This window comes from Strix uralensis, chromosome 27, assembly GCF_047716275.1.
Source record: "Strix uralensis isolate ZFMK-TIS-50842 chromosome 27, bStrUra1, whole genome shotgun sequence".
In the NCBI taxonomy this organism is placed as follows: domain Eukaryota; kingdom Metazoa; phylum Chordata; class Aves; order Strigiformes; family Strigidae; genus Strix; species Strix uralensis.
In genome coordinates this window covers 5,682,373-5,704,039 of record NC_133998.1, presented here as the reverse complement: position 1 = coordinate 5,704,039, position 21,667 = coordinate 5,682,373, and the positions used below count along the sequence as shown (strand labels likewise).

The 21,667-nt window shown below is 67.8% G+C and overlaps 2 protein-coding genes across 3 annotated transcripts; one reads left to right on the top strand and one right to left on the bottom strand.

Annotated features, from left to right (window-relative positions):
* The first annotated feature begins 397 nt into the window (after window positions 1–397).
* On the top strand, window positions 398–5,543 carry HAPLN4 (hyaluronan and proteoglycan link protein 4). The gene is made up of 5 exons (XM_074851830.1): window positions 398–564; window positions 1,747–1,864; window positions 2,208–2,570; window positions 3,345–3,647; window positions 4,358–5,543. The coding sequence occupies exons 2-5, from the start codon at window positions 1,747–1,749 to the stop codon at window positions 4,693–4,695; spliced, it is 1,122 nt and encodes a 373-aa protein (XP_074707931.1). The 5' UTR covers window positions 398–564; the 3' UTR covers window positions 4,696–5,543.
* Window positions 5,544–6,280: 737 nt separating this feature from the next.
* Window positions 6,281–21,071, bottom strand: NCAN (neurocan). Of its 2 annotated transcripts, none has more exons than XM_074851740.1 (15): window positions 20,911–21,071; window positions 15,172–15,251; window positions 13,718–14,119; window positions 13,047–13,221; window positions 12,832–12,959; window positions 12,259–12,552; window positions 11,077–11,922; window positions 9,798–10,979; window positions 9,114–9,230; window positions 8,785–8,898; window positions 8,404–8,562; window positions 8,217–8,299; window positions 7,978–8,122; window positions 7,292–7,474; window positions 6,281–7,176 (listed from the first exon to the last, which is right to left on the bottom strand). In XM_074851740.1, exons 2-15 carry the CDS (start codon window positions 15,242–15,244, stop codon window positions 6,923–6,925), a joined length of 4,155 nt encoding a protein of 1,384 aa, XP_074707841.1. In that variant the 5' UTR covers window positions 15,245–15,251; window positions 20,911–21,071; the 3' UTR covers window positions 6,281–6,922. The 2 variants fall into 2 exon arrangements, with proteins under 2 accessions (XP_074707841.1, XP_074707842.1); XM_074851741.1 differs by having other exon boundaries at window positions 6,281–7,180; window positions 20,911–21,067.
* Between the last annotated feature and the right edge of the window lie 596 nt (window positions 21,072–21,667).

Genomic DNA, 21,667 nt, shown 5'->3' with positions numbered 1-21,667 from the left:
GACTTCGCCCCCTCCTGCCTTTTGGGGTGCAGCGCGGTGGGGGGGGGGGTGTCCTGCTGTCTGCGCTGCCCTTGCTGCGGGGGCTCAGGGTCAGGCTTGGGGAGGGGCGCGGGGGGAAGGGGTGCCCCTGAGTGTGCCGGGGATGCCCACGGGTGGGCAGGGGTGTGCGGGGGGGGGGTGGGGGGGTGGGGGGGTGTGCACACGCGTGGGGGGGGGGTGCTGGAAGTGGCTCGGCGCTGCCTTTGCGGGGACCGGGGACACGGGGATTTAACTGGCAAAACTCCTTTTCTCCCGCGGGTTCCCCGCCGGCAGCCCGGGCCGGGGGTACCGGGGGTACCGGGGGTACCGGGGGGCCGCGGCCGAGGCCGGGCGGGCCGGTGACCTTGGCGAGCCGGCGGCCCTGCGCAGCGCCGGGAGCCGGGGCAGGGCCGGGCCGAGCTCCCGGTGCCGCCCCCCTGCGCGGAGCCGCACCGGCACCGGCAGCACCGGCGGCACCGGCGGCACCGGAGCGCTCCTGCGGCCGGGCCCCTCCCGCGGGCCGGTACCGGCGCCCGCGGAGACACGGTGAGTGCGGAGGGGGGTTGGGGGGCGGCGGCGGCTCCGCTCGTTGCGGTGCGGTCGCGGGGAGCCGGGACGGGACACGACCCCCCCCCCCCTTCCCGCCGGTACCGGGACCCCGGGCGGGGGCTGCTCCCGGCGGGGCCGGCGGAGGCCGGGCCGGTTCCCCCCGCGCTGCGCTGCCCGGTCCCGGGCACCGGCGTCCCGCAGCCCCGGGGCTGCCGCCGCAGTGTCCCGCACTGCAACACCGCACCGGCCCCGGGGCCGCCGGCGGGGGAGAACCGGGGCTGCCCCGCTCCCGCTGCCCCGGACCGGGCACTGGGACCCCCGGGGGAGCTGCCCTGGTCCTCCTCCTGCCCCTCGACCGGGCACCGGGACCCCCGGGGGGGCTGCTTCACTCTCTCAACCCCCCGACCGGGCACTGGGACTCCCGGGGGGGCAGCTCTGGTTCTCCTCCTGCCTCCCAACCGGGCACCGGCATCCCCGGGGGGGCTACCCCGCTCCCCCTGCCCCACAGCCAAGCCCTGTCTCCCCTTCCCCAGCCCCACGGGGGGGGGCTCATCCCCACGGAGTTGCGGGCTGGGATCTGGGGCATCTCCGAGGACACGGGGCTCAGCGCGGGGGAGATGACATTCCCCCGGGGAGGGGGGGAGCTCCCACACACCTTTTCCCCCGGCTGTCCCTGGGGAAGGGGGGCCGTGGAGCGGCGCAGGCAGCCGGGGGGGCTCGGGGGGGGCTCTGGCAGCCGCAGCCCACTCCCACGCCATCAGTTCGGTTTCCAGATGTGCCAGTGCTGCCATAAATAACTCCCGCGATCCGGCCCCGCGCGGCTGCCATGAAATATTCATCCCGGCTGTAACCGAGCGGGTGAAGCGGAGTTCAGGGGGGTGCGGGGGTCCCTGCGGACCCGGGGTGCTGGGTGGGGGGAGGCAATGAGTGACCCAGCGCTGCCGGTCACCCCCACTCTGCGTGGGGTGGGTGTCGTGGGGGGCTTCCCCCACGCGGGGTGTCAGGGGGTGACGGCATCTCCCTCCCCCGGCCCAACAGCCCCAATGGGGTGTGGGTTGGGGACCGGCATCGCTGCTGGGGGGGGTGGCTGCTGGAGCTGGGGGTCAGGTTTGCTCACAGACCTCCCCTCTCCTCCCTGGGAGGCCGGGGGGTGCTAAGGGGCTCCTCTCCCCCCCTCAGATGCGTCCCCGAGGCCCCTGGGCCGCCGGCCCCGCAGCTCTGCTGCTCCTCGCCAGCGTCCTCGCCTCCGACGCGCTGCTCAGCGCCCGGGGACGGAAGAAGGTGGTTCATGTCATGGGTGAGTGGGGACGGGGGTCCGTGGCGGGGAGCTGGGCTGGGCCCCCGCGCTGGGGCAGGGGGAGCTGCCCTGCAGCCCTCGGGGCTGTTGGGTTCAATATCCATTAAAGCACGATCAGGGGCTCTGGCGCATCCACTGTCCCCCTCTTGCCCTGGCCAGGAGCTGCCCAACCCTCCTCAGGGTTTGTAAAGCCTCCAAAAAGAGGGAAATTCCCCCCAAAGGTGGTCCCCCCACCCTGCCCCACGCCCCCACCCTGCCTTATCCCCACCGTGGGTCCTGCCTGGGCTGGAGGCAGGGGCAGGCTTGGGGACAGGGACTCCCCTGAGCTGGGTGTCCCTTGCAGAGGGTGACAGCGGGGCTGTGGTCGTGCAAACGGCCCCGGGGAAGGTGGTGACCCACCGGGGCGGCACCATCATCCTGCCCTGCCGATACCACTACGACGTGTCCGCCCACGACCCGGCCGAGATCCGCCTCAAGTGGACCAAGGTGACGGAGCCGATGGCCTTCGTGGACGTCTTCGTGGCTCTGGGGAAGGCGCGGCGGGCGTTCGGCAGCTACCGCGGCCGCACGGCGCTGCAGGAGGACGGTTTCGGCGACGCCTCACTCATCATCCGCAACGTCACCCTGCAAGACTACGGCCACTATGAGTGCGAGGTCACCAACGAGCTCGAGGACGACACCGGCATGGTCAAGCTGGACCTCGAAGGTAGCGGCGTGGCTACGTCAGGGAGGGGGGACGGGGATGGGGAGGACCCCGGGTGTCCCCATGTCCCGTGCGGGATGGCCAGGACACGGGTCCTGGTGCCACGTCCTGGAGCTGGGCTCAGCCCTGCTTTATGGCTGGTTGTTTTTCCTGGCGTGTGCCGTGGTTTATTGCCTCTGTTATTGGCTTTTATTGTTGCTCCAGGTTTACAGGCTGGCAGCTAATAAACGCCGGAGATAGATAGTGGCATGGCCTCATAAAGCACCGGGGGGGACCGGGTTGTGGCAGTGGTGTTGATGCCGTGCATGGCTCTGAGCCCGCCGGGATGGGCTGCTGCGGCTGGGGACACCAGGAAAGGGAGAAAACCCTTTTTTGGGGGGCTCGGGCGGCACAGCAGCGCTGCTCCGGCCGGTACGGGCTTGTTCTGGGGACACCAGGGCTTGGCTGGACCCCGCATGGGCACCACTGATGTCCCCACGTCCCAGAGCAGCAGCTCGTGGAGCCCAGGGGTGCTGCAGGGGTCCCTGAGGTCACAGAGGGGGAGTTTTGGGGTTACTGGGCAAAGCCTGAAGCACCCAAACTCCTCGTGCTGAGTCGACGGCAGCTCGTCTTCGCTGGATGTTGCAGCCGGGTCTCCCAGCCCGCAGCAGCCCCCGCTCCCCACCGGCTCCTGGCACCTTGCGCTGCTGACCCCGTTTGTTGGGTGCGGCTGCAAAATAAGGTGGGGGACCCCCACACACACACACCCCCCACCCCTCCTCTCTGCCCCCCCCCCAGGTGTGATCTTCCCCTACCACCCCCGCTTGGGCCGCTACACCCTGAACTTCCACGAGGCGCAGCAGGCGTGCCTGGAGCAGGACGGGATCCTGGCCTCGCACGACCAGTTGCACCAGGCCTGGCTGGAGGGCATGGACTGGTGCAACGCCGGCTGGCTGGAGGACGGCTCGGTGCAGTACCCCATCTCCCGGCCGCGGGAGGAGTGCGGCCGCAAGGACACGCCGGTGGGGGTACGCAACTACGGCTACCGGCACAAGGAGAGCGAGCACTACGACGCCTTCTGCTTCACCTCCAACCTCAACGGTAACGGTGGGAGGGGGGAAACTGAGGCACAGCGCACCCAGCTCCCCGTTTTGGCTGGGCAGGGGTGGGGTGGGGGGGGGGCGGTTCCTGTGATGGTCCAGGAAGATGTTCAGCCCTGGGGGAGAGGAGGATGCGGCTGTATGCGCCTTCCCTGGGCTCCCTGGGATATCAAGAGGGAGTTTGGTGCTGGGGACCCCCAGCAAGGACCAGAATCTGGCCCCATCACCTTTGGGGCTGGGCTACCTGGTTTAGCAAAACCCGTCTTCCCCGGGCAGGAGCAGGGGACGGAGGTAATCACAGCGGCAACGGGCCGGGTGATGGATGAGGCTGGGGCTGCGCAAGACAGATGGGAGCCGGGAGGGCTCCCAGGCTGTGTAAATTCCTCCCGGCTGGCAGGGCCGCGCGGGGGGGGGGCTCTGCCGATGTTTATTTAATGGTGGCAGGCAGGATAAATAGCGGGTGTAATCACCACGAGGAGCCATCACCAACCACCGCCGCGCAGCCCCCATAAATCTGCCCGCACCACGGCGGCGGCTCCCCAGAGCCCACCCAGCCGGTCTCCTCCTCCAGCCTGCCCCAAAAAATGTAGTTTTGGGAGGGGGGGGGCACAGGGCTTGTACCGCTCAGCCCCTTCCCGCTTTGCCGGGTGCTGGGATGTTGCAGCCGGGTCCCCGTGGCCAACAGGGCTTTGTCCCCCCACTGTCCTCCAGGCAAAGTCTACTTCTTGAAGACGTACCGCAAGCTGAGCTACGCCGAGGCAGTGCAGGCCTGCAAGAACAACGGGGCGGCCGTGGCCAAGGTGGGGCAGCTCTACGCTGCCTGGAAGATCCAGCTGCTGGACCGCTGCGAGGCCGGTTGGCTGGAGGACGGCAGCATCCGCTACCCCATCGTCAACCCCCGGGCACGCTGCGGGGGCCGGGAGCCCGGCGTGCGCAACCTGGGCTTCCCAGACAAAAAGTACAAGCTTTTTGGGGTTTATTGCTTCAAAAAAGCTGGTGAGGCTGCCCCAGAGAAGGTGCTGGGTGGGGGGCATCCCAATCGTGTGTGAGGCTCACCCGCACCCGGAGCATCCCCAGGCTTGGCCGGGGAACCCCCCCGCCATGTGCTGGGCTCCCCCCGCCCCGCCGGGGTCGCTGCCTCCTGGGCCGTGGCAGCGTGGGGAGCTGCGGGCAGCCCCTGCGTCGGACTGGGAGAGGGGCCCGTGCGATGCCGGCGCGGCTGCTGCACCGCAGGCTGCGGCCAAAGCCCGGTGACGCTTGGGGAAACTGAGGCAGCGGGAGGGGAAGGACTTCAGGAGCCCAGCCAGGAGCCCGCGCTCGGATCCAGGGCTGGCTCCCAGCTCACTGCAGTTCTTGCTTCTCAATCAGCGTATTGCATGTGCTAAAGGCCCGGCCAGAGCAAAGCCGGTTTGAGCCCCCCTGATATCCTCATCCTCGTGTCTGGGGGCCCCCAGCTCCGTGCTGTTCCTGTGGCCACGCAGCACTGAACCCCCCCCCTTGGAGATGCTGCGGGCAACCAGCATCATGGGACTGGCAAAATCCCACCTTGGTGCTGGGCAAGGACCAGGGGCACTGGGCTTGGCTTCCTGCACCATGGGCAGCCACGGGGGGGGGACACCTGCAGCCCCTCCAGCACCTGCTTGCCACCAGCCACCCCACAGGGCCACTGCTGGGGCCGAGCGAGTGGCCGCACGCTGCGAGCCCGGGGCTGGGGCAGCTCCTTAGCGCTTGGCTTCGTGCAGAAGCAGCCAATGCTGGGGGCAGGGACATGCCGGGTGGGCACCGTCCCCTGCGCCCCCCCCGGCCCAGCACCGTCCTGAGGCTTTTGGCAGCCCTGGCGCTCGCGAGCTGGACGTAGATGAAATAAATAAAAGCTTCGGCCGCTTTTGAGAGCTGAGCCGGGCTCTCGTGTCTGCTTTGCTGGTGTCACCCTCCAGGAGCATTTTGGGTGCCAACGGGACCCCAGGCTTCCCCGTGCCATGCCCACAGCCCTGATGGTCACTCCTCGGTCAGAGCATCCCCGCTGTTGCATCCCCCCAGCATCCCTCGGATTTCTCGGGACCAAATCCAAGGGAGCAGCATTAGCAGAGCCACCTCAGGGGGTATCACAGTGCTGGCAGCAATTGGGAGCCACCGCGGGGATGGCAGGACACAGAGGGGGACAGCCCGGCGTCCCCGATGCCGGAGGGGGCTCGGGGCTCCCTCCACCCCTGGCGCAGCTGAGCACAGGCCATCCGTCACCGTCACCGACTGCCAGCGCCAGGAAAATAAATAGCTGCTGGGATGTGACCCCCCCGCCTTGGCCACCGAGACCCCAGGGAGGGGAGAGGGGGGACTGTGGGTGCCAGGGACCACCAGAGCCCCAGGTGGTGGCTGATGGATGGCAGCCGCAGCCCCTGCACCCACAGCCAGCACAGGCAGCACCCCGATAAATTCATCAGCGTCTCCGGTGTGATTCACGGGCGCTCGGCTCGTGCGGGGCGGGGCTGGCACAACCAAGCCCTGGGAGAAAGATTAGGTCTGCTGAAAATTAATTTAGTGGCGGTGAAAGGAGGCGGGGGAGAGCGCCGGCAGGGATCGTCCCTGGGCTCCCCGCACCCCCCTGCCCCCAGGAAAGCGCAGGGTCAGGGCTGCTCAACTGTTAAAAAAATTTATTAAAATGTCCAGCAGTACAGAAAGGCAGAGTCAGAAATGGCATGGGGTGGGGGGGGACGGGGGGATGAGGAGGGGGCTCGGGACACGGCAGTCACGTCGCAAACAGCAGAGATCAGAAAGCGCCACACACACACACACACGCCAACTCCAACGGGGACCCGACGACGAACGGAAAGGGGAAAAAATAAACCAACCCCAACCCAGGCGGCAGAGCGGGACACCGGCCCCGGTGGCTTCGTGTGTGTCCCCCCCCCCACGCCGGGAAGGGTCCCTGTGCCAGCCCCAGGGATGCCCCACAGGCAGGACCAGGGGGGGCCGGATTGAGAATATGGGTGGGGGGGCTGCTAAAAAAACAGAGTCACCCTGGGCCAGTGAGACACAACGGCCAAGGTGGGAGATGGGGGGGGCGCTGGCAGATGAAACCCCCCCCTTTGGGGAGGGGGCCAGAGCCCAGCCGGGGAACAGCCCCCGCGCAGGGATGGGGGGGGGGTCCCCGTACGGGGCTGGGGGCTCGACCCCAGGTCGGGGGGGCTGAGCATGGGGCATGCAGGGAGGGCTGGGGACGCACACGCAGCCGCCCCCTCCGGATCCTATTCCCTACGGGGCCGGGCATCCTAGGAGCTAAAGCCAAGGGGGGTTATAAAAGAGGGGAGGGTGGGGGGTGGGAGGGGGGTCAGGGAACGTCACCACATCCCGTCGGGGACCCTTTGTGCTTCCTCGTCCCCCAGCTCTAGAAGTAGTGGCCCTCCTCCATCCAGTCCAGCCGGAGGTGCTTGCGGTGTTTTCGCCGCTCCTTGCGGGGTTTGTGGTGGTGGTGCTGGTGGTGGGGGTGGCTGTGCCGGTGGTGGTGGTGCCGCCGCGCTCGGTGCGACCGCCTGGCTAACGGGGGGGCAAGGGAGGGGACCCGGGCGGGGGGTCAGAAACCATGACCCCAGGAGGGAGAGCTGGTGTCTTGACACCCGCCCCGGGCCCCCCCCCGTCCCCACTAACGTTTTGTGCAGAGGATTTTGGGCCGGTCCCACTTGCCGGTGCTGTGGCACTTGATGGTGGGCACGTGGCGCTGGGTGAAGCCCTCCTCGCACTGGTAGCGCACGCTGGAGTGGATGCTGTACTTCTCCTTCTTCTTCCCCACCATGACAGCATTCGCCACCTCCGGCGGGGGCCCGCACAGCACTGGGGAGAGGGAGGGGACCCCCGTCACCCCCCCAGCACCCAGAGGGGATGCGGGGGACAGACACCCTGCTGCTGCCACCGGTTCTCTCCACGAGCTGGAGCGGCGGTGGATGGTTTTAGGAGGGGCTCCTGCATCAGGTTGGCAGAGCGAGGTGTTCCCCAGGATTTACATCGTTAATTAATGGCCTTATCGGGGCGAGCGCATCGTTAATGCGCGGCCGGCAGGAGAGGGCGGCGCGCTCCTCCGGCTCGCAACGAGCAGCTGGAGGTTAATATAACTTTCAAGATAAGGAATGAGAACTTAATAGTTTTAATGGTGGCAAATTAAACAAATTAAAGTGGAGAGGGAAGAATGGACTGTGGGGAAAAAAAATAAATAAAAAGGAAAGATGGAGATTAAGGGGAACTGCTCAAGTGTTCCTGGATGAGGATGAGGTGCCTGGGGGCTGGGGATGCTGGGGAGGGATGGGGACAGGGACACCAGGAGGGGACGGGGGTGCTACCTGTGCCTTTCTTGCAGATGTAGGGCAGGTTGTAGTTGCAGGGCACGTCGTTCCACTTGCCGATCTCGTGGGACACCAGCACCACACAGTCCTCACCGCCCGCAAAGAAGTTGTCGGGTTGATTCTCCCGCCAGTTCTCATATTGCTGGTGGGACACGAGAGAGGGTGAGAGCCCCTGCGCCCCCCCACGCCCCGCACCCCGAGCCCCCTCCCACCCCTTGCAGCTCCGAGGGCCTCACCAAGCCGGTGTTGTCGGTCCACTGGAAGTCCTGCTCCACGATCCTGTCGTTGAGGCCGATCCAGGTGTTCTCGTGCCCGAAGCCTATGGAGAGAGGCAGCCGCGGCTCGCACGGTGAAGGCGAGGAGCACCCCAGGGTGCCGATGCTTGGCGAGCGGCGGGATGGGGTGATACCCCCCACCCCGCACCGTTGATGAAGCCGTGCTCCTCCCGCGAGTGGATGCTGGTGAGGTGGCCGGCGCGGCGGCGGCAATCCCGCTCTGCGTCCTCCCAGGAACGCCGGCGGGCGAAGTACCGGTAGCAGTGACCCTGGAACTTGTGCCAGTTGTGGTCGCAGCCCTCCGTGTCTGCGGGGAGATGGGGATGAGGGGGATGGCGAAGGGGACCAGCCCCCCAGCACCCCGGGGGCTCCCCATCATGGAGGGGGGGGATGTGGCAGGACTCCTGTGTCCCCTTCCCAGCTCCCCACGCTCATCCCCAAAGGGACAGGGGCTGGGAAGTGTCCCCTCAGCCACCCCATGGTGACACACCCCCGGGGGGGGGACACACGGGGGGGCTGTGCTCCCCACCTTTCTCACAGCGGCTGCCGCCGTAGCTGGGCAGACAGAGGCAGATGAAGGAGTTGACCTCATCGATGCAGGTGCCACCGTTCTGGCAGGGGCTGGACAGGCAGTCATCGATGTCTGCGGGGACACACTGGGAGCTGCAGGTACACTGAGACCCCCCCCACACCCCCCACCCACCCCAATGACCCCTCCACCAGTGCCAGCAGTGACTGAGGATGGGGGGAGCAAGGATTCAGGGCCGCAACCCCATTCCCCTCCCCGCTTCCAAGCGTGGCCGCTGCTCCGTGCCAAGGCAGGGCTGGATCCTGCCCCGCGATGCTCCGGCTGCTCACCGATCTCGCAGTTCTCCCCGGTGAAGCCCGGGGCACAGCTGCAGCCACAGACGGTGCCGTTGGCGCGGCAGGTCCCGCCGTGCAGGCAGGGGTTGTTCTGGCAGGGGTCGGCCGGGGCTGCGGGGTGGGAGCGGGTGCCCTGAGCTGGGGTTTGGGGGGGGGCGCACCGCAGCACCCACCCCCTTTCCCCACTGGGATCCAGGGCCTGGGCCCTGCCCCGGTGCTGCCAGCTGCCACACATGAACCACGGTGCCTTTTCCGCCTGGCCATAGCTCTACTCTTTAAATATATTTGTTGCCTCTGTGCGAGCAGCAGCCGGGCAGCGTGTGCCGCGCATCCCCCATCAGCAGCCACCCCTCCAGCTATTATTATTAGCAACTGCAAATATTAAATATTTAAGAGGATGCTTTCCCAGCTCACGTTAATAGCTCATGAAAAAACCCAGGATCTGCTCCCAGCCCATCACAGTTGCCAGAAACTCCCCAGTGAGTAAATTGGTTTGGGTAAAAGCAGAGACACAACCAGAAACCTCTGCCTTAACCGACCCTGTGGGTTGGCACCACACTCTGCTGGCCTTGGACGGGGGGGGTGTGTGTCAACCTCGAGGTCCTCCCAGCCCATTTCTCCCTGTGCCCACCAGCTCAGGGTGCCCCCTGCACCCCGCTGCCGTAGCACCGTGCTCACCGTGCTGGCTGGCGTTGTCAGCGCCCGCCCAGGCCAGCAGCTCCCGCTCCTCCAGCCCTGGCTCCTCGCCGCTCCCGCTGTCGGCATCCAGCAGCGGGGACCCCCCCGGCCCCCCCAGCTCTGTCGCTGTGGAAGGCTCGAAGAGTGGCCCCGTGCTCAGGGACTCGTGTACCTTCAGCACCCATGGGTGGGGGGCAGTGGGTGATGGCCAGGGGCTGTGGGTGGCCGAGCCGAGGGGCGCAGGGGGATCTTCCCTCTTCGCCTCCCCAGAAGCATCCTCCTCGCTGGGGGCTGTCGGTGCATCCTCATGGCTGTGACCACCCGGGGGTCCGGGGGGCTGCTGAGGGGCAGGCGGGGGCAGGAGGAGATGCTCCGCTCCCCCCAGCCCCGGTGCGGGGTGGCTGGTGGGCTGTGGGGCTGTGGGGGCAAAGCCTGTGGACCCCTCCTCAGCCGACGGCTCCAGCACCTCCACCAGCCGTGGGGTCACCTCGCCAGCCGTGGTGGGAGGCGAAGGCGAGGGGACATCCCGCGCCAGGGGGGACGTGGCTGCTTGGCCGCTTGGCTTGGCTCGGCCATTCCCAGCATCCCCGTACGCATCCAGCTGCTTGCCGTGGGGCTCAGCCAGCAGCTCAGCTGGCCTGTGGGGAGCCGTGGGGCTCAGCCCCTCCTGGGGCCGGGGAGAAGCCACCTCAGTGGGGCCAGAGGTGGTGGGGTGCCCCACAGAGGGGCTGGCTGGGTGGAAGAAGGTCACTGCTTTCCGCTGCCTCTCCAGCAAGCCATCACCTGGGGCCCCGCTGCTGTCACTGCTGTCACCACGGGGCTGCGGGGCCATCTCGGGGCCCTCGGCCACCAGCGGGGCTGGGGGCAGTGGGGGCCGCGGCGGGACGGAGCCGCCATCCTCCGGGGAGAGGCCGTCCCCAGAGGAGTCCTCGGTGGCATCCGTGGGTGGCCGGGGGGAGTCCCCACGGGCGTGGGGCTGAGCCCCAACTGCAGTGATGTGCCGGTGGCTGAGACCATCGCGGGGAGCCGCAGAAGCAGGTGGGGATGGGGACGGAGGAGGGGGTGTCTGTGCGGTCCCCCCAGGATTGGGGGGGGCTGTGTGGGGGTTCCACCACGGTGAATCCCTCCGGGCAGGCGACTGCAGCGAGGGGGACACCGGGGCAGTGGCCGGTGCCATCAGCTCTGCAAGAGACGGCACAGCCATGGGGTCCCCGAGCCAGCGCTGGGACCATCCCCCCCTGCCTTAGGACCCCCCCAGCCGCCTTCAGGCATCACTTACTGGGGCCGATCTCCTCCACCGCGCTGGAGGGCGAGTAGGTGCCCTCCTGCCAGGCGCTCTCGGTGCCGGCATGGGGGATGCTCCACATCTCCATCGCGTTGGCTGCGGCCCCCTTCACCTCCAGAGCCAGGACAGGGGCCTGGGTGACCATCCCCACTGGGTCACCGGCCACTGTGGGGTCCCCGGCCACCAGTGGGGGTTCCCCAGCCACCACTGCGGGGTCCCGGCTCTGCCGCTGCAGCTGGAAGTAGCGCCCATTCAGCCCGGCATAGCTGCTCCGCCTCGGGGCGTGGGAGCTGCCCGGTGCGGCGCTGGGGGTCTCCACAGCCACGCTGGGGACTGTCCCCAGCCCAGGCGGTGTCAGTGATGAGCTGGTGACATGCTCCCGGGCTGGGCTTTGGGATTGTGGCAGGAGGGCAGCTGGCGGCTCCTCAATGTCAGGGTCTTCTTGCGCTGGCGGTGCCGGGCTGGTGGTGGCTGGATCCTGCCGGGAGCTCAGCGGTGCCTGGTCCACCACGTTGAGAGCTTCATCCTCATGGGGCCACACCGGCGAGGGGGCCGCTGCGGTGGGAGGCAGGGACGTACCATCGCCCAGCCCCGGTGCCTGCGATGGCGCAGCCCCAGGGAGATCGCCGCGCTGGGCCACCGGGCTGCTGCTCGCTGGCCGCAACTGCTCGTCCTCGCCCGGCTGCGGCAGGAGGCCGTGGTGGTCGCGTGGGGCATCCCGGGCGTCCCCCGATGTGCCCAGGTCCTCACCATGCTCCACCAGCACATTGTTGCTGCCCAATGGGTCGGGCGCGGGCAGCACCGGCTCCTCTGGCTCCTTCTGCCCCGCGGCTGCGTGTGCTGCGGCGAGACCACGAGCATCAGCCGTGCTGGCGGCGGGACCGAGGGGCAGGACCGGTACCCGGGGCGCAAGCGGGGACCCACATCGCCCCCCCGCCCCAGGCTCAGTACCGGGCACCGCATCCCCCAGCCTTGCACCGTGCCAGGGGGATGCATGGAGTTGGGCTCCCTCCCAGCGCAGCTCTCCTCATTTATCTCGTTAATTCCCCAATTAAATATTCATCCGCAGCAATTTTCCCGGCCGTGCCCACTGATTCCCAAGGGAAGAAGGGCCAGGGCTGGCGGGGGGCCTGGGGGGGGGAAGGCGGTGCCGGCATCGCAGCCGGTCCCCGTTACCTTTATAGCAGTAGGCATCAAATTTGGAAGCGGCAGCGGGGAAGCCGGTGCGGTTGGGGAACTGGTAGAGGGTCCTGACGCCCGAGGCCTCGCCGCCGCATTTCCTGCGCGGGAGCCTGATGGGGTAGCGGACGCTGCCGTCGGCCAGCCAGCCCGGGTCGCACTGGTCCAGGCCCTCGCGCCACGCCAGGTAGAGCTGCCCGGTGGTGGCTAGCGAAGCCCCCCGGCTCCGGCAGTGCCTCCGGGCCTCCTGCCAGGCGAACCGCCCCGGCACCGTGGTGTAAAACACCATCCCTGCAAGAGAGCAGAGCCCGTCGGGGATGCGGGGATGGAAAGCTGCGATAAGTCACCATGACTCAAGCGCTACGACCATGTCACGCCACTCGGCACCGAGGGTGATGCTGAGCGCTGGCCCGGCACCGGCACCCGCACCATCCCCGCAGCCAAACCGCGGCAGACGAGACACACAGAGATGCCCGCGCTCCCGGCCACAGCCATCACCCCGGAGCGACGGCCCCAGGCACCAGCACCCGGTCGGCCCGGCGCGCACCCAGCCGCCGCAGCACCGCTTGCCTCGCAGCTCCCGGGCGTAGCAGTAGACATCGTACTCCTCGCCGGGCTCCCTCCGGCCGTAACTGCGGACGCCAGGGAGGCTGTTGCGGTCTCCGTAGCAGCCAGGCCGGGAGAGCGTGATGGGGTACCTGCCGCAGAGGGGTACGGTGGGTGCTCAGCCCCAAGGCCGCCCGACGCAAGGGGTGCCCGGCCGGCAGCCCGCGCCGCACGCTTACCGCACGGTCTGGTCGGCCAGCCAGCCCGCGTCGCAGTTGTCGTAGCCATCCTCGAAGGCGGCCTGGAGGTGCTGCGGCGAGGCGATGACGGCCGAGTTGTCCAGGCAGGCGCGGCGGGCGGCGGCGAAGGTCAGTGCGTAACGCTCACCCGCGGGGCGGTAGTGGAAGACAACACCTGGAAGGGCAGCGGACGGCAGCGCTGGCACGGGGGGCACTGCTCACACGGCTTGTGGAGGGTGCACGGGGTGCATGAGGTGCACAGCTCACACAGGGTGCACGGCTCACACGGGGTGCATGGCTCACACGGGGTGCACGGCTCACACGGGGTGCACGGCTCACAACTTGTAGAGCGTGCACGGGGGGCATGGTGTGCATAGCTCACATGGGGTGCACAGCTCACAACTTGCAGAGTGTGCACGGGGCACATGGCTTATACAGCTTGTACAGGGTGCCTGGCTCACAGAACCCGCTAGGTTGGAAAATCCCTTGAAGATCATCCAGTCCAACCATTAACCCAACCCCAACCGTTCTCAACTCCCCAGCCCCAGCTCACACAGGGTGCATGGAGTACACAGGGCATGTGATCCCCACAGGCAGCCGTGCCCCGCCGCCGCGATGTCCCCGCAGCTCTCCCGGCGGTGCCACCCCCCCCGGCGCAGAGCCGGGCTCACCCGTCACCTCCAGCGGCAGCAGGTCCTGCTCATCCTCGATGCCGGCCACCACCTCGCAGCGGTACAGCCCCGCGTCGCTGGCACGGGCGGCGCGCAGCACCAGCGTGGCGTTGTAGCGGTCGTGGGAGTAGCCGGGCAGGGACACTCGACCCTCGTAGGCTTTCACCACCTTCACTGCGTTGTCCTTGGCCACCAGGATGGGCACGTCCTCCCGCTGGCCGCTGGCCGAGCGCACCTTGCTCCATTTGACGCGGGGCGGGTCAGGGGGCTCGTTGGGCCCCAGCGAGGCGGAGGGCTGGAGCAGGAAGAGGCAGGGCAGGGCCACGGGCTCCCCCAGCCCCACGCGCACGGCCTGGTGCTGCACCCTGTTGATGTGGATCACCTTCCCATCGTCCTGGGAGCCTGCGGGGAGAGCGGCCCAGATACCACAGGGATGGGTGGCAGGAGCTCCCACAGGGCTCTGGTTTGTAGTGGGGAGAGCTGGGGGCATGGTAGGGCACCCCGGAGCCCCCCAAAGAAAAGCATGAAGTGGGACAATGCGCAATCTCCCCATCTAATGGCTGGAGACTGATGCTGCCAGCTAAATCTGCCCCTCCAGGGCTGAACCCCTGACTCGGCCAAGCCCCCCAGTCCCCCCCAGGATGCTGCCAGGCACCCCCATGTCCCACACCACTCCCGTGGGGGTATCGGTACTCCCCGTCCCTGTCCGCAGGGGTTGGGTGGCACCGAGTTGCTGGCACCAGCAGGAAAGCCATCCCCATGCTGGGATAAAGCACAGCAGCGATTGTGACCTCCTCTTCCTCTTTCTCCTCCTCCTCCCACACTAATCCTGCCCCAGCTCTGCCACCGCAAATCCCACGTGTCTCAAACCCCCGTGGCCAGGCTCTCCCTGCCCGCAGTGGGCTCGGGGGGACGCTCCCCACAGAGTCCAGCCAGCTGGGGACTGGGGACGGCCACTAATCCCCTCCTGGCACCTTCCCCCCCCAACTCCCCACCCTCCATCGCACCCCAAGTCCTTTCCTCACAGGGAGACGCATGGGGAGGGGACCAGGGCGGGGGGACCCCAAAACCCCCCATGCACCAGGATGCCTTGATGCCCCCACCACAAGGCACGGGGCAGGGGGGGACATGGGCTCTCCTGCTCAGAGACATGGCAAATCCCCGGGTGGGGCTCAGCACCACGGCGGGGAGGGGGCCGGGGGTGCTGCCAGCAGGATTAAGGATTTAAGGTCTCGCCTGCAGGGATCCCAGTGCAGTGGGGGGGGTCTGTGATCGCCTGGGGGGCTTCTCCCTTGATAATCCCCCGCAGCCCAGGGCAGGGAGGCATTGGGGGCCGCAGCCTGAGCCCTCCCCGGTTGTTATTCACCCTCATTATTTATTACGGCTGATAGTCCGTTATTGGTTGCTGTTTATCGGGTAATTAGCCCCGGCTATGGAGCGCCGGGGGCACTTACCCAGGACAGTGATGGGGAAGAGGGAGAGCCCGAGCAGGAACCAGCAGCCGGCATCCCCCATCACATGGACCATCCTTGACCTGCAACGAGAGTGGGGGGGGGTGGGAGGCCGCTGCTCGCCCGCTCCTTCGGCAGCGCCAGCGAACCATAAATCACCGGAGGGGCCTCCCGGCAGCCACCAGGAGGGAGCAGGATTAGCCCCACTTCGCACGATGCTGTTAGCCCAGAGAGAGTTTCACTTCCCTCTCGGCGTGAAGCCGGTGTGGGGTCGGGATGGAGGACGAGGTGCCACCCATTGACCCACCGAGCCTCCCGTTGCCCTGCTGGGGCGTCCCACTGTGTCCCCTGCCACCAGGGCCACCCACGGTGACATCCCAGCACCGCTGGAGGTGGGACACGCGTCTCCGGGTCCCGCAGCCCCCCCAGCCCAGCAGCGGCAGAGCCGGCCCTTGCTCTGCCCCAGCATTAACATGCAGCGGACGCCTGCGGCTGCGGGAGCCGGCGCGCGGCGCGTGGAGCACAAAGCCGGCACCGCCGCTCGCCGAAAATCTCCCATCCATCTGTTTGACTGCAGCAACGATTAGTATTTTCTAAATCATTTGGTCTCCGGGCTCGCGGCGGAGGGCGGGGGGGAGTTGGACAGATCGCCCACCCGCCGCGGGCACAACCATCACCCAGCTCCCACCACAACCCCAGCCCCGCTCGGGCTTTGTTTGGGATTTTAACCACCCGGTGCCTCCAAACCGGCCAAGCAGAGGCAACAGGGATGCAACCAGCACCCCCAAACCCCAAATGGGGCCACGCCGGAGCTTAGCACCACGTGGCCACAAGCTTGAACCAGCCCTGGGGTCCCCCATGCACCAGCAGATCCACAATGGGGTTTGCTGGTCCCCGCTGCAGCATGTGGGTCCCCGCCGGCCCTGACATTGACCCCTGCCCTGTCCCCTGGCCAGGACAGCGAGCTGGGGAGCACTCGGCTTTGGGGGGGACACCAGGAGCCCCCCATCCCTCTCCCAGCTGCCCGGAGCCAAGGCTTTGGCTCAGCCCACGGGTTCCCCCATCCCTGATGCTCCATTTTCCAGCCCTTGATTTCTCATTCTGTCCCTTCTGCTTTTTAAGGGACAAAAATAGAAAGAAAGAGCAAAATGGAGAGAAAAAAGGAGACCCCCCCCATGTTAAGCGCTGGAACGGGGCCTTTTTGGGGGGGTGCAAAACTGGGTTTTATCTCATCTCTTCTAAAGAAGAAAGCATCTGCAGCCCCCTCCCTCCTGCAGCAGCTCCGCGGGGCTTTCTGCCCCCAAACCCAGCTGCTGACGGGAGATGAGGAGGTGACCTGACCCCGGCTCCGGCCACGGAGGGAAATTCCCGGGGTGCGGAGCGGGGAGCGGGCTGCGGCTCACTGCACCTTTGCCCAGCCACGTCCCCCAGGAGCCAAACAACCCCAGAGCAGCCCCAGGGCTGCTCCTTCCCTGCTCAGAGATGTTCCAGGAGGGAAATCCCCCGGGCTCACGGCCTCGGCAGCACCAAACTTTTCCTCGTCTTTCCACTACGAGGGAAAAAATAAATTGCTTGGCACAGTCGGGCTCAGGAGGTTCCAGCTCCTCCCCATGGAAATGCTAATTTTGACTTTCTGGGGTGTCCAGAGCTCTCCCAGCACAAACCAGCAGCACCAGGGCGTGGATGGGGCAGCTCTGGGGCAGCTCCTGCCCCCCCTCCCCATCCTTCGCCGAGCCACCACCCTGGGACACGCTGGGCGAGGGTGGGTGTGGGATGGGCAGTGGGTGCTGGATGGGGGCATCCAAGACACTCAGCCCCGGGGCAGAGGGTGCTCACACACATCCCAGGGCTTTGAATCACCCACGGGCCCTTTTTGATCTTTTCACCCATTTTCTTTTTCGCATTCAACACTCCTGCCCTGCAGCTTCCAGGCGACTTTTCCCCTCGAAGGGCAAACAAGACAATTTCTCACACGGGACACTGGGTCTCACTCGCTGACACCTCTCTGCAGCATCCCCAAGTCCTTCCCCTTCTCCATCCTCCTCCTCCCTGCTCCGTGGCCACCCCAGCTCCCAGCAGGGCAGCCCCCATTCCCAGCCACAACCTGGGGCCACCAGCCCCAAACCGCGGGGTCCCAGCCCCGTGCCCAGGGCCGCGTCAGGGTGGTGGGATGGAGCAGGAGCCGAAGGGACCCGAGAGACCCTGAAGAGCCGCGTTAACGTGCCGGGGTATAAATACTCCTCCAAGCTCTCGGCTGTTTACCCAGAGCCGCTGTTCTGGAGACGGGTCCGTGCTGAGCAAACGCCGGGCAGCGCTGCTGGGTAAACAGCCCGGGGTTTATTTAAATGTTAAACAGGAAAGTTGCTCTTTGGATTTCCAACCAACCCCAGCTGGCTGCGGAGCGGGGCACGCGCTGTGCCGGGGCGGGATGGATGGGACCACGGTCCCTGACCCCGCCGAGGGCACCCCAGGCTGGCAGCAGAGAGGGGAGCGGGTGCTGCCGGCGGCGAGGGGCTGGGGGGCTCAGGGTTGGGGGGCTGCAGGGCTGTGCGGCTCCGGCTGCACCGTCACCTTCCCTGACATCAGCATTTCTGCAGGTTTTGCTTTCGCAGCAGGGAAGGTGCCGCGGTGGGAAGGGCCGGCCCCGCCGGCAGCACCCGCTGCCTCCTTGGGGAGCCCAGGATGTGGGCAGGGGGGTGCCAGGCTCCCCCCACCCTGGGACGGGACACACAGCCCCAGCCTGCTGCTCCCTTGGGGCCACCCGGGTGGCACCCCTGCCCTTGAAGCACATGGGGACCACGTTCCTGGTGGCACAGGAGCCACGGAGACAAAGGAAGGTCCCTGCCACGCTCCGTTCCCCCCAGCCCCTCACTGGACCCCCGGCTGCCGCCTCTGCCGAGCCCAGGCCTGTGCTGAGCCAGCAAAAAGTTTCTCCCAAGGTCAGGGCAAGCGGCACAGCAGCCTCCGTCCCTGCCGGTGCCGGAGCCACCACCCACGGCGTCCCCCGCGCCAGGACCCCCACGCCACACCAGCAGCGTCCTCCCAGCCTCGGCGCCTCGTTAATTATTGAGGCTGTCTCCCTCCCACCTCCTCTTGATCCACTAACCCACAATCCGGCGCCGGCGAGGCACCCCGGTGCGGCCACGGCCAAGTCCTGACCCCGCGGCACCGGGATCAGCCCCCGGCCAAATCCTGGCTCCCCACTGCTGCCAGCACGGCTCAGCACCACCAGCCTCTGTGCCAAGGTGGGGAAGCAGCCCCAGCCCCATCGTGCTGGGGCAGGATCTGGCTGGGGTCCCCACGGAGGGGACCGTGGGCTCAGCCACGCCGGGCATCGCCGGGCTGTCGTCCCCAGCGGTGACAGCAAGGTGAGGAGGGTGGCACCGGGAGCCAGCGCTGGCCGTGCCACCCTGAGCCCCAGGGGCTGAATTTCACAGAGGGGAGGGTCTCTCTCCACAGTCAGGGCGATGCCAGGGCGCAGTGATGTCCCCGGTGCCACGTGGCTGAGCCCCCTCGGGGACAAGGAGCGTGTCCCTGTCCCCCGAGCCGGCCCCAGCCGGGGGAACGGGAACCGAGAGAAATTTAAAATAACGCCGGTGCAAAGCCGCCCCCCCCAAACCCGGGCGAACATTTTCACATCTGTCACTAGCTGTCACCTCATGAATAATTCATCTACCTCATGAATATGCAAAGCCGGGGCTGGTGATTAGCTTCAGCTGAAACCTAGCTTAATTCCTCACAGGCCATTGGGCGCCAGGACGACCCGGCCAGTTTTGGGGTGTCCTCTCGCCCCAACCTGCCCCGAGCCGTGGGGTGGGATGGGGGCAGCTGCGGATACGGGGACCCCACGGAGCTGAGGGGACATTTGGGACAGCGCAGGGGGGGTGACACGGGCTTGGGATGGGTGGGAGGAGAGGGGGGGCACTGCCCACCCACCCAGGCAGCCCGGATGCAGCAGAACAGGGGTGCCCCCCACCCTAGGGGTGCCCCAGCCCTGGGGGTGCCCCCGGCTGCCCCCCAGCCAGGGCGCAGTCCCTGTGACCTCTGCTGTCCCCACAGGTCACTCCGGTCCCCAGCGCACTCACAGCATTTCAGTGCCCACCCACCTGCCATGTCCCCCCCACCGTGGGCACCCCACGGGGCTGATCCTCCACCCCCTGCACCCAACCCCACTGCAGCCACCAGCCCCCCCCCTCCCCTCCGCAGCACCCACCTCCCTCCCAGCGCCACGATGCCTCCACAGCCCCAACGGGGAGGGGGTGTCCACCGAGAGCCCCCCCGGGGGCTGCGCGGCCGCGGCGGGAGCCCGGCGACGGGGCCAGCTCCGCGTCCCCTCCTCTCTGCCCACAACAAAGGAATTCTGCAAACCTCGCTGCCGTCACATCTCACAGGCAACGTGATGCTTCCCGCTCCCCCCCAGCCTGCGAGAATAAATTAGCACCTCGGAAAACTGTGATCCCGTCCAATATGGGCCCTTTGCTGGGTGCGATTTTTATTAGGCAGACAGTCTGCAGCCTTTATTTTAGAATTTGCTCTTCTTTTTTTATTTATTTATTTTTTAAATTCCACACCCCCCCCCCCCTTTCTGTCTCTCCCTGGGAAGCTGAAAGCGCCATGGGAGCCCCCCAAGCCGGCGCAAGCCTCATGGCAAAGGCCCCCAGCCCCATCCCTGCGGATGGCTTGGCCACACGCTGGCGAGCGGCTCCGAAAGCAGCACCCGGTGCCCGGCACTGAACGCGGGGAGGGGAACACCGGGCCGGTGGGCCTGGCATCCACCGGGGCCTCTGGCACTGGCCTCCCCACCACCGCTGGGTCGGCCAAGCCCCTGGGCCAGTGCGTGGGAGCGAGGAGCCCCCAAGCAGCCACAAACCCCTCACCAGTACCCGCACCCACGTCCGTCCGTCCCGGCAACGCTCCGTCCATCCAGCCCGGCCTCACCGTGTCCCCATGCTGGGACTCATTCTGCCCGTGGTGCTGAGCCCCCCCTGCGCTGCCGGCCCCGCCTGCTCCCTGCACCCCAGGGATGAGAAACTTCCCGGCCAGGGAACCACCAACAAGGAAGCGGGTGGCCAAGGTGGGCTGGGAGGGTGGGGGGACACCCCAAGGCGCACCCAGCGCCGGTGGGCACCCACCCACCAGCACCCGCTGCTCTCCTGCCACCCCTCGTCCCTTGTCCCTGCCTATCGCCTCCTCCGCACGCTGCCTGCCCTGCCAGCGTCCCCCAGCCCTGCTTGTCCCCGTGTCCCCAGTGCTGGTGTCCCTCAGCCCCTCTCAGCCCCCAGTCCCAGTGTCCCCAGCCCTGACAGCCTTGCCCCCCCCAGTGTCCCCTTGTCCTGGTGTCCCCACAACCCCAATGCCCCCAACCCTATTGTCCACCTACCCCACTCCTGAGCCCCCCTCAGCCCCAATCGCAGCGTCCCCACCCCTGACAGCCCCTGTCCCCTCGGTGTCCCCAACCCTGTCACAGCATCTCCCCAGCGCCGGGGCCAGTACCCCCCATCCCCACCCACCCCGGCACCCACAATGTCCCCATCCCCATCCACACTGGCACCCACAATGTCTCCCAGCCCATGTGTCCCCCCCCAGCCCTGACAGCCCTCTTGTCCCCACCGTGTCCCCCAGCCCGGATCCATCCCGCTCCTGCCATCGCGGTGCCACCGGCCCCGGGCACCGCAGCGGGGGCGCGGGCGGTGCCGGTGCCCGGTGCCGGTGCCCGGTGCCGGTGCCCGGTGCCGCACGTACCTGGGTCCGTGCTCACGGCGCGCAGGGGGTCATCGCCGCCGGTGCAGCCGAGCACCCCGCCGGCACCGGGGGCTTAAAAGCGGGGTGCGGAGGGTGGAAAAGGGAAAGGTGGGGGGGGCAGCGGGCCGGACCCCCCCCGGAGGGGGCCGAGCCGGGCCGGGCCGGGCCAATCGCGGCTGGCGGCAGGCGCGGCCCCCCCGCCGGTGCCGCCGGTGCCGCCCGCCCGCACCTGCCCGCAGCGGCGGCGAACCCGCGCCCGCTCCGCGCCCCGCCGCGCTGCCCGGCGCAGGGCGAGGGGCGGCCGCGCATGCGCCGCCGCCCCCCACCCCCCCCCCCCCAAACCGGGGCCGCCCCCCACTCCCCACACAAACACACCCCCCCCCCCTCCCCGCCCCGCCGGGGCCGCCCCCTCCCCATCGAGCGGAGCCGTCCCTCCGCCCCGCCGCAGCCCCCCGCAGCCGGGGGGGGGGGGAGTGTCCCTGTAATGGGGGTGGGGTCCCTAAAATAGGAGGGAGGGTCCCTTCTATCCCCTCCGTAGCCCCCCCCAGAAGGTGGGGGGCACGCCGTGCCCCCCTCCGTATGCGGCGCACCCCCACACACATCCCTGCGCTGGGAGCCGGCTGCATCCAAGCAGGATTTTACGGGGGTCTCCAAAAAATGGGGGGCACCTTCCAGCCCCTCTGCAGCCCCTCCCCAAGCCATTGTGGGGCTCCCTCTATCCTTGCCCAGGGACCCAGTGGGATTTTAGGGTATGTCC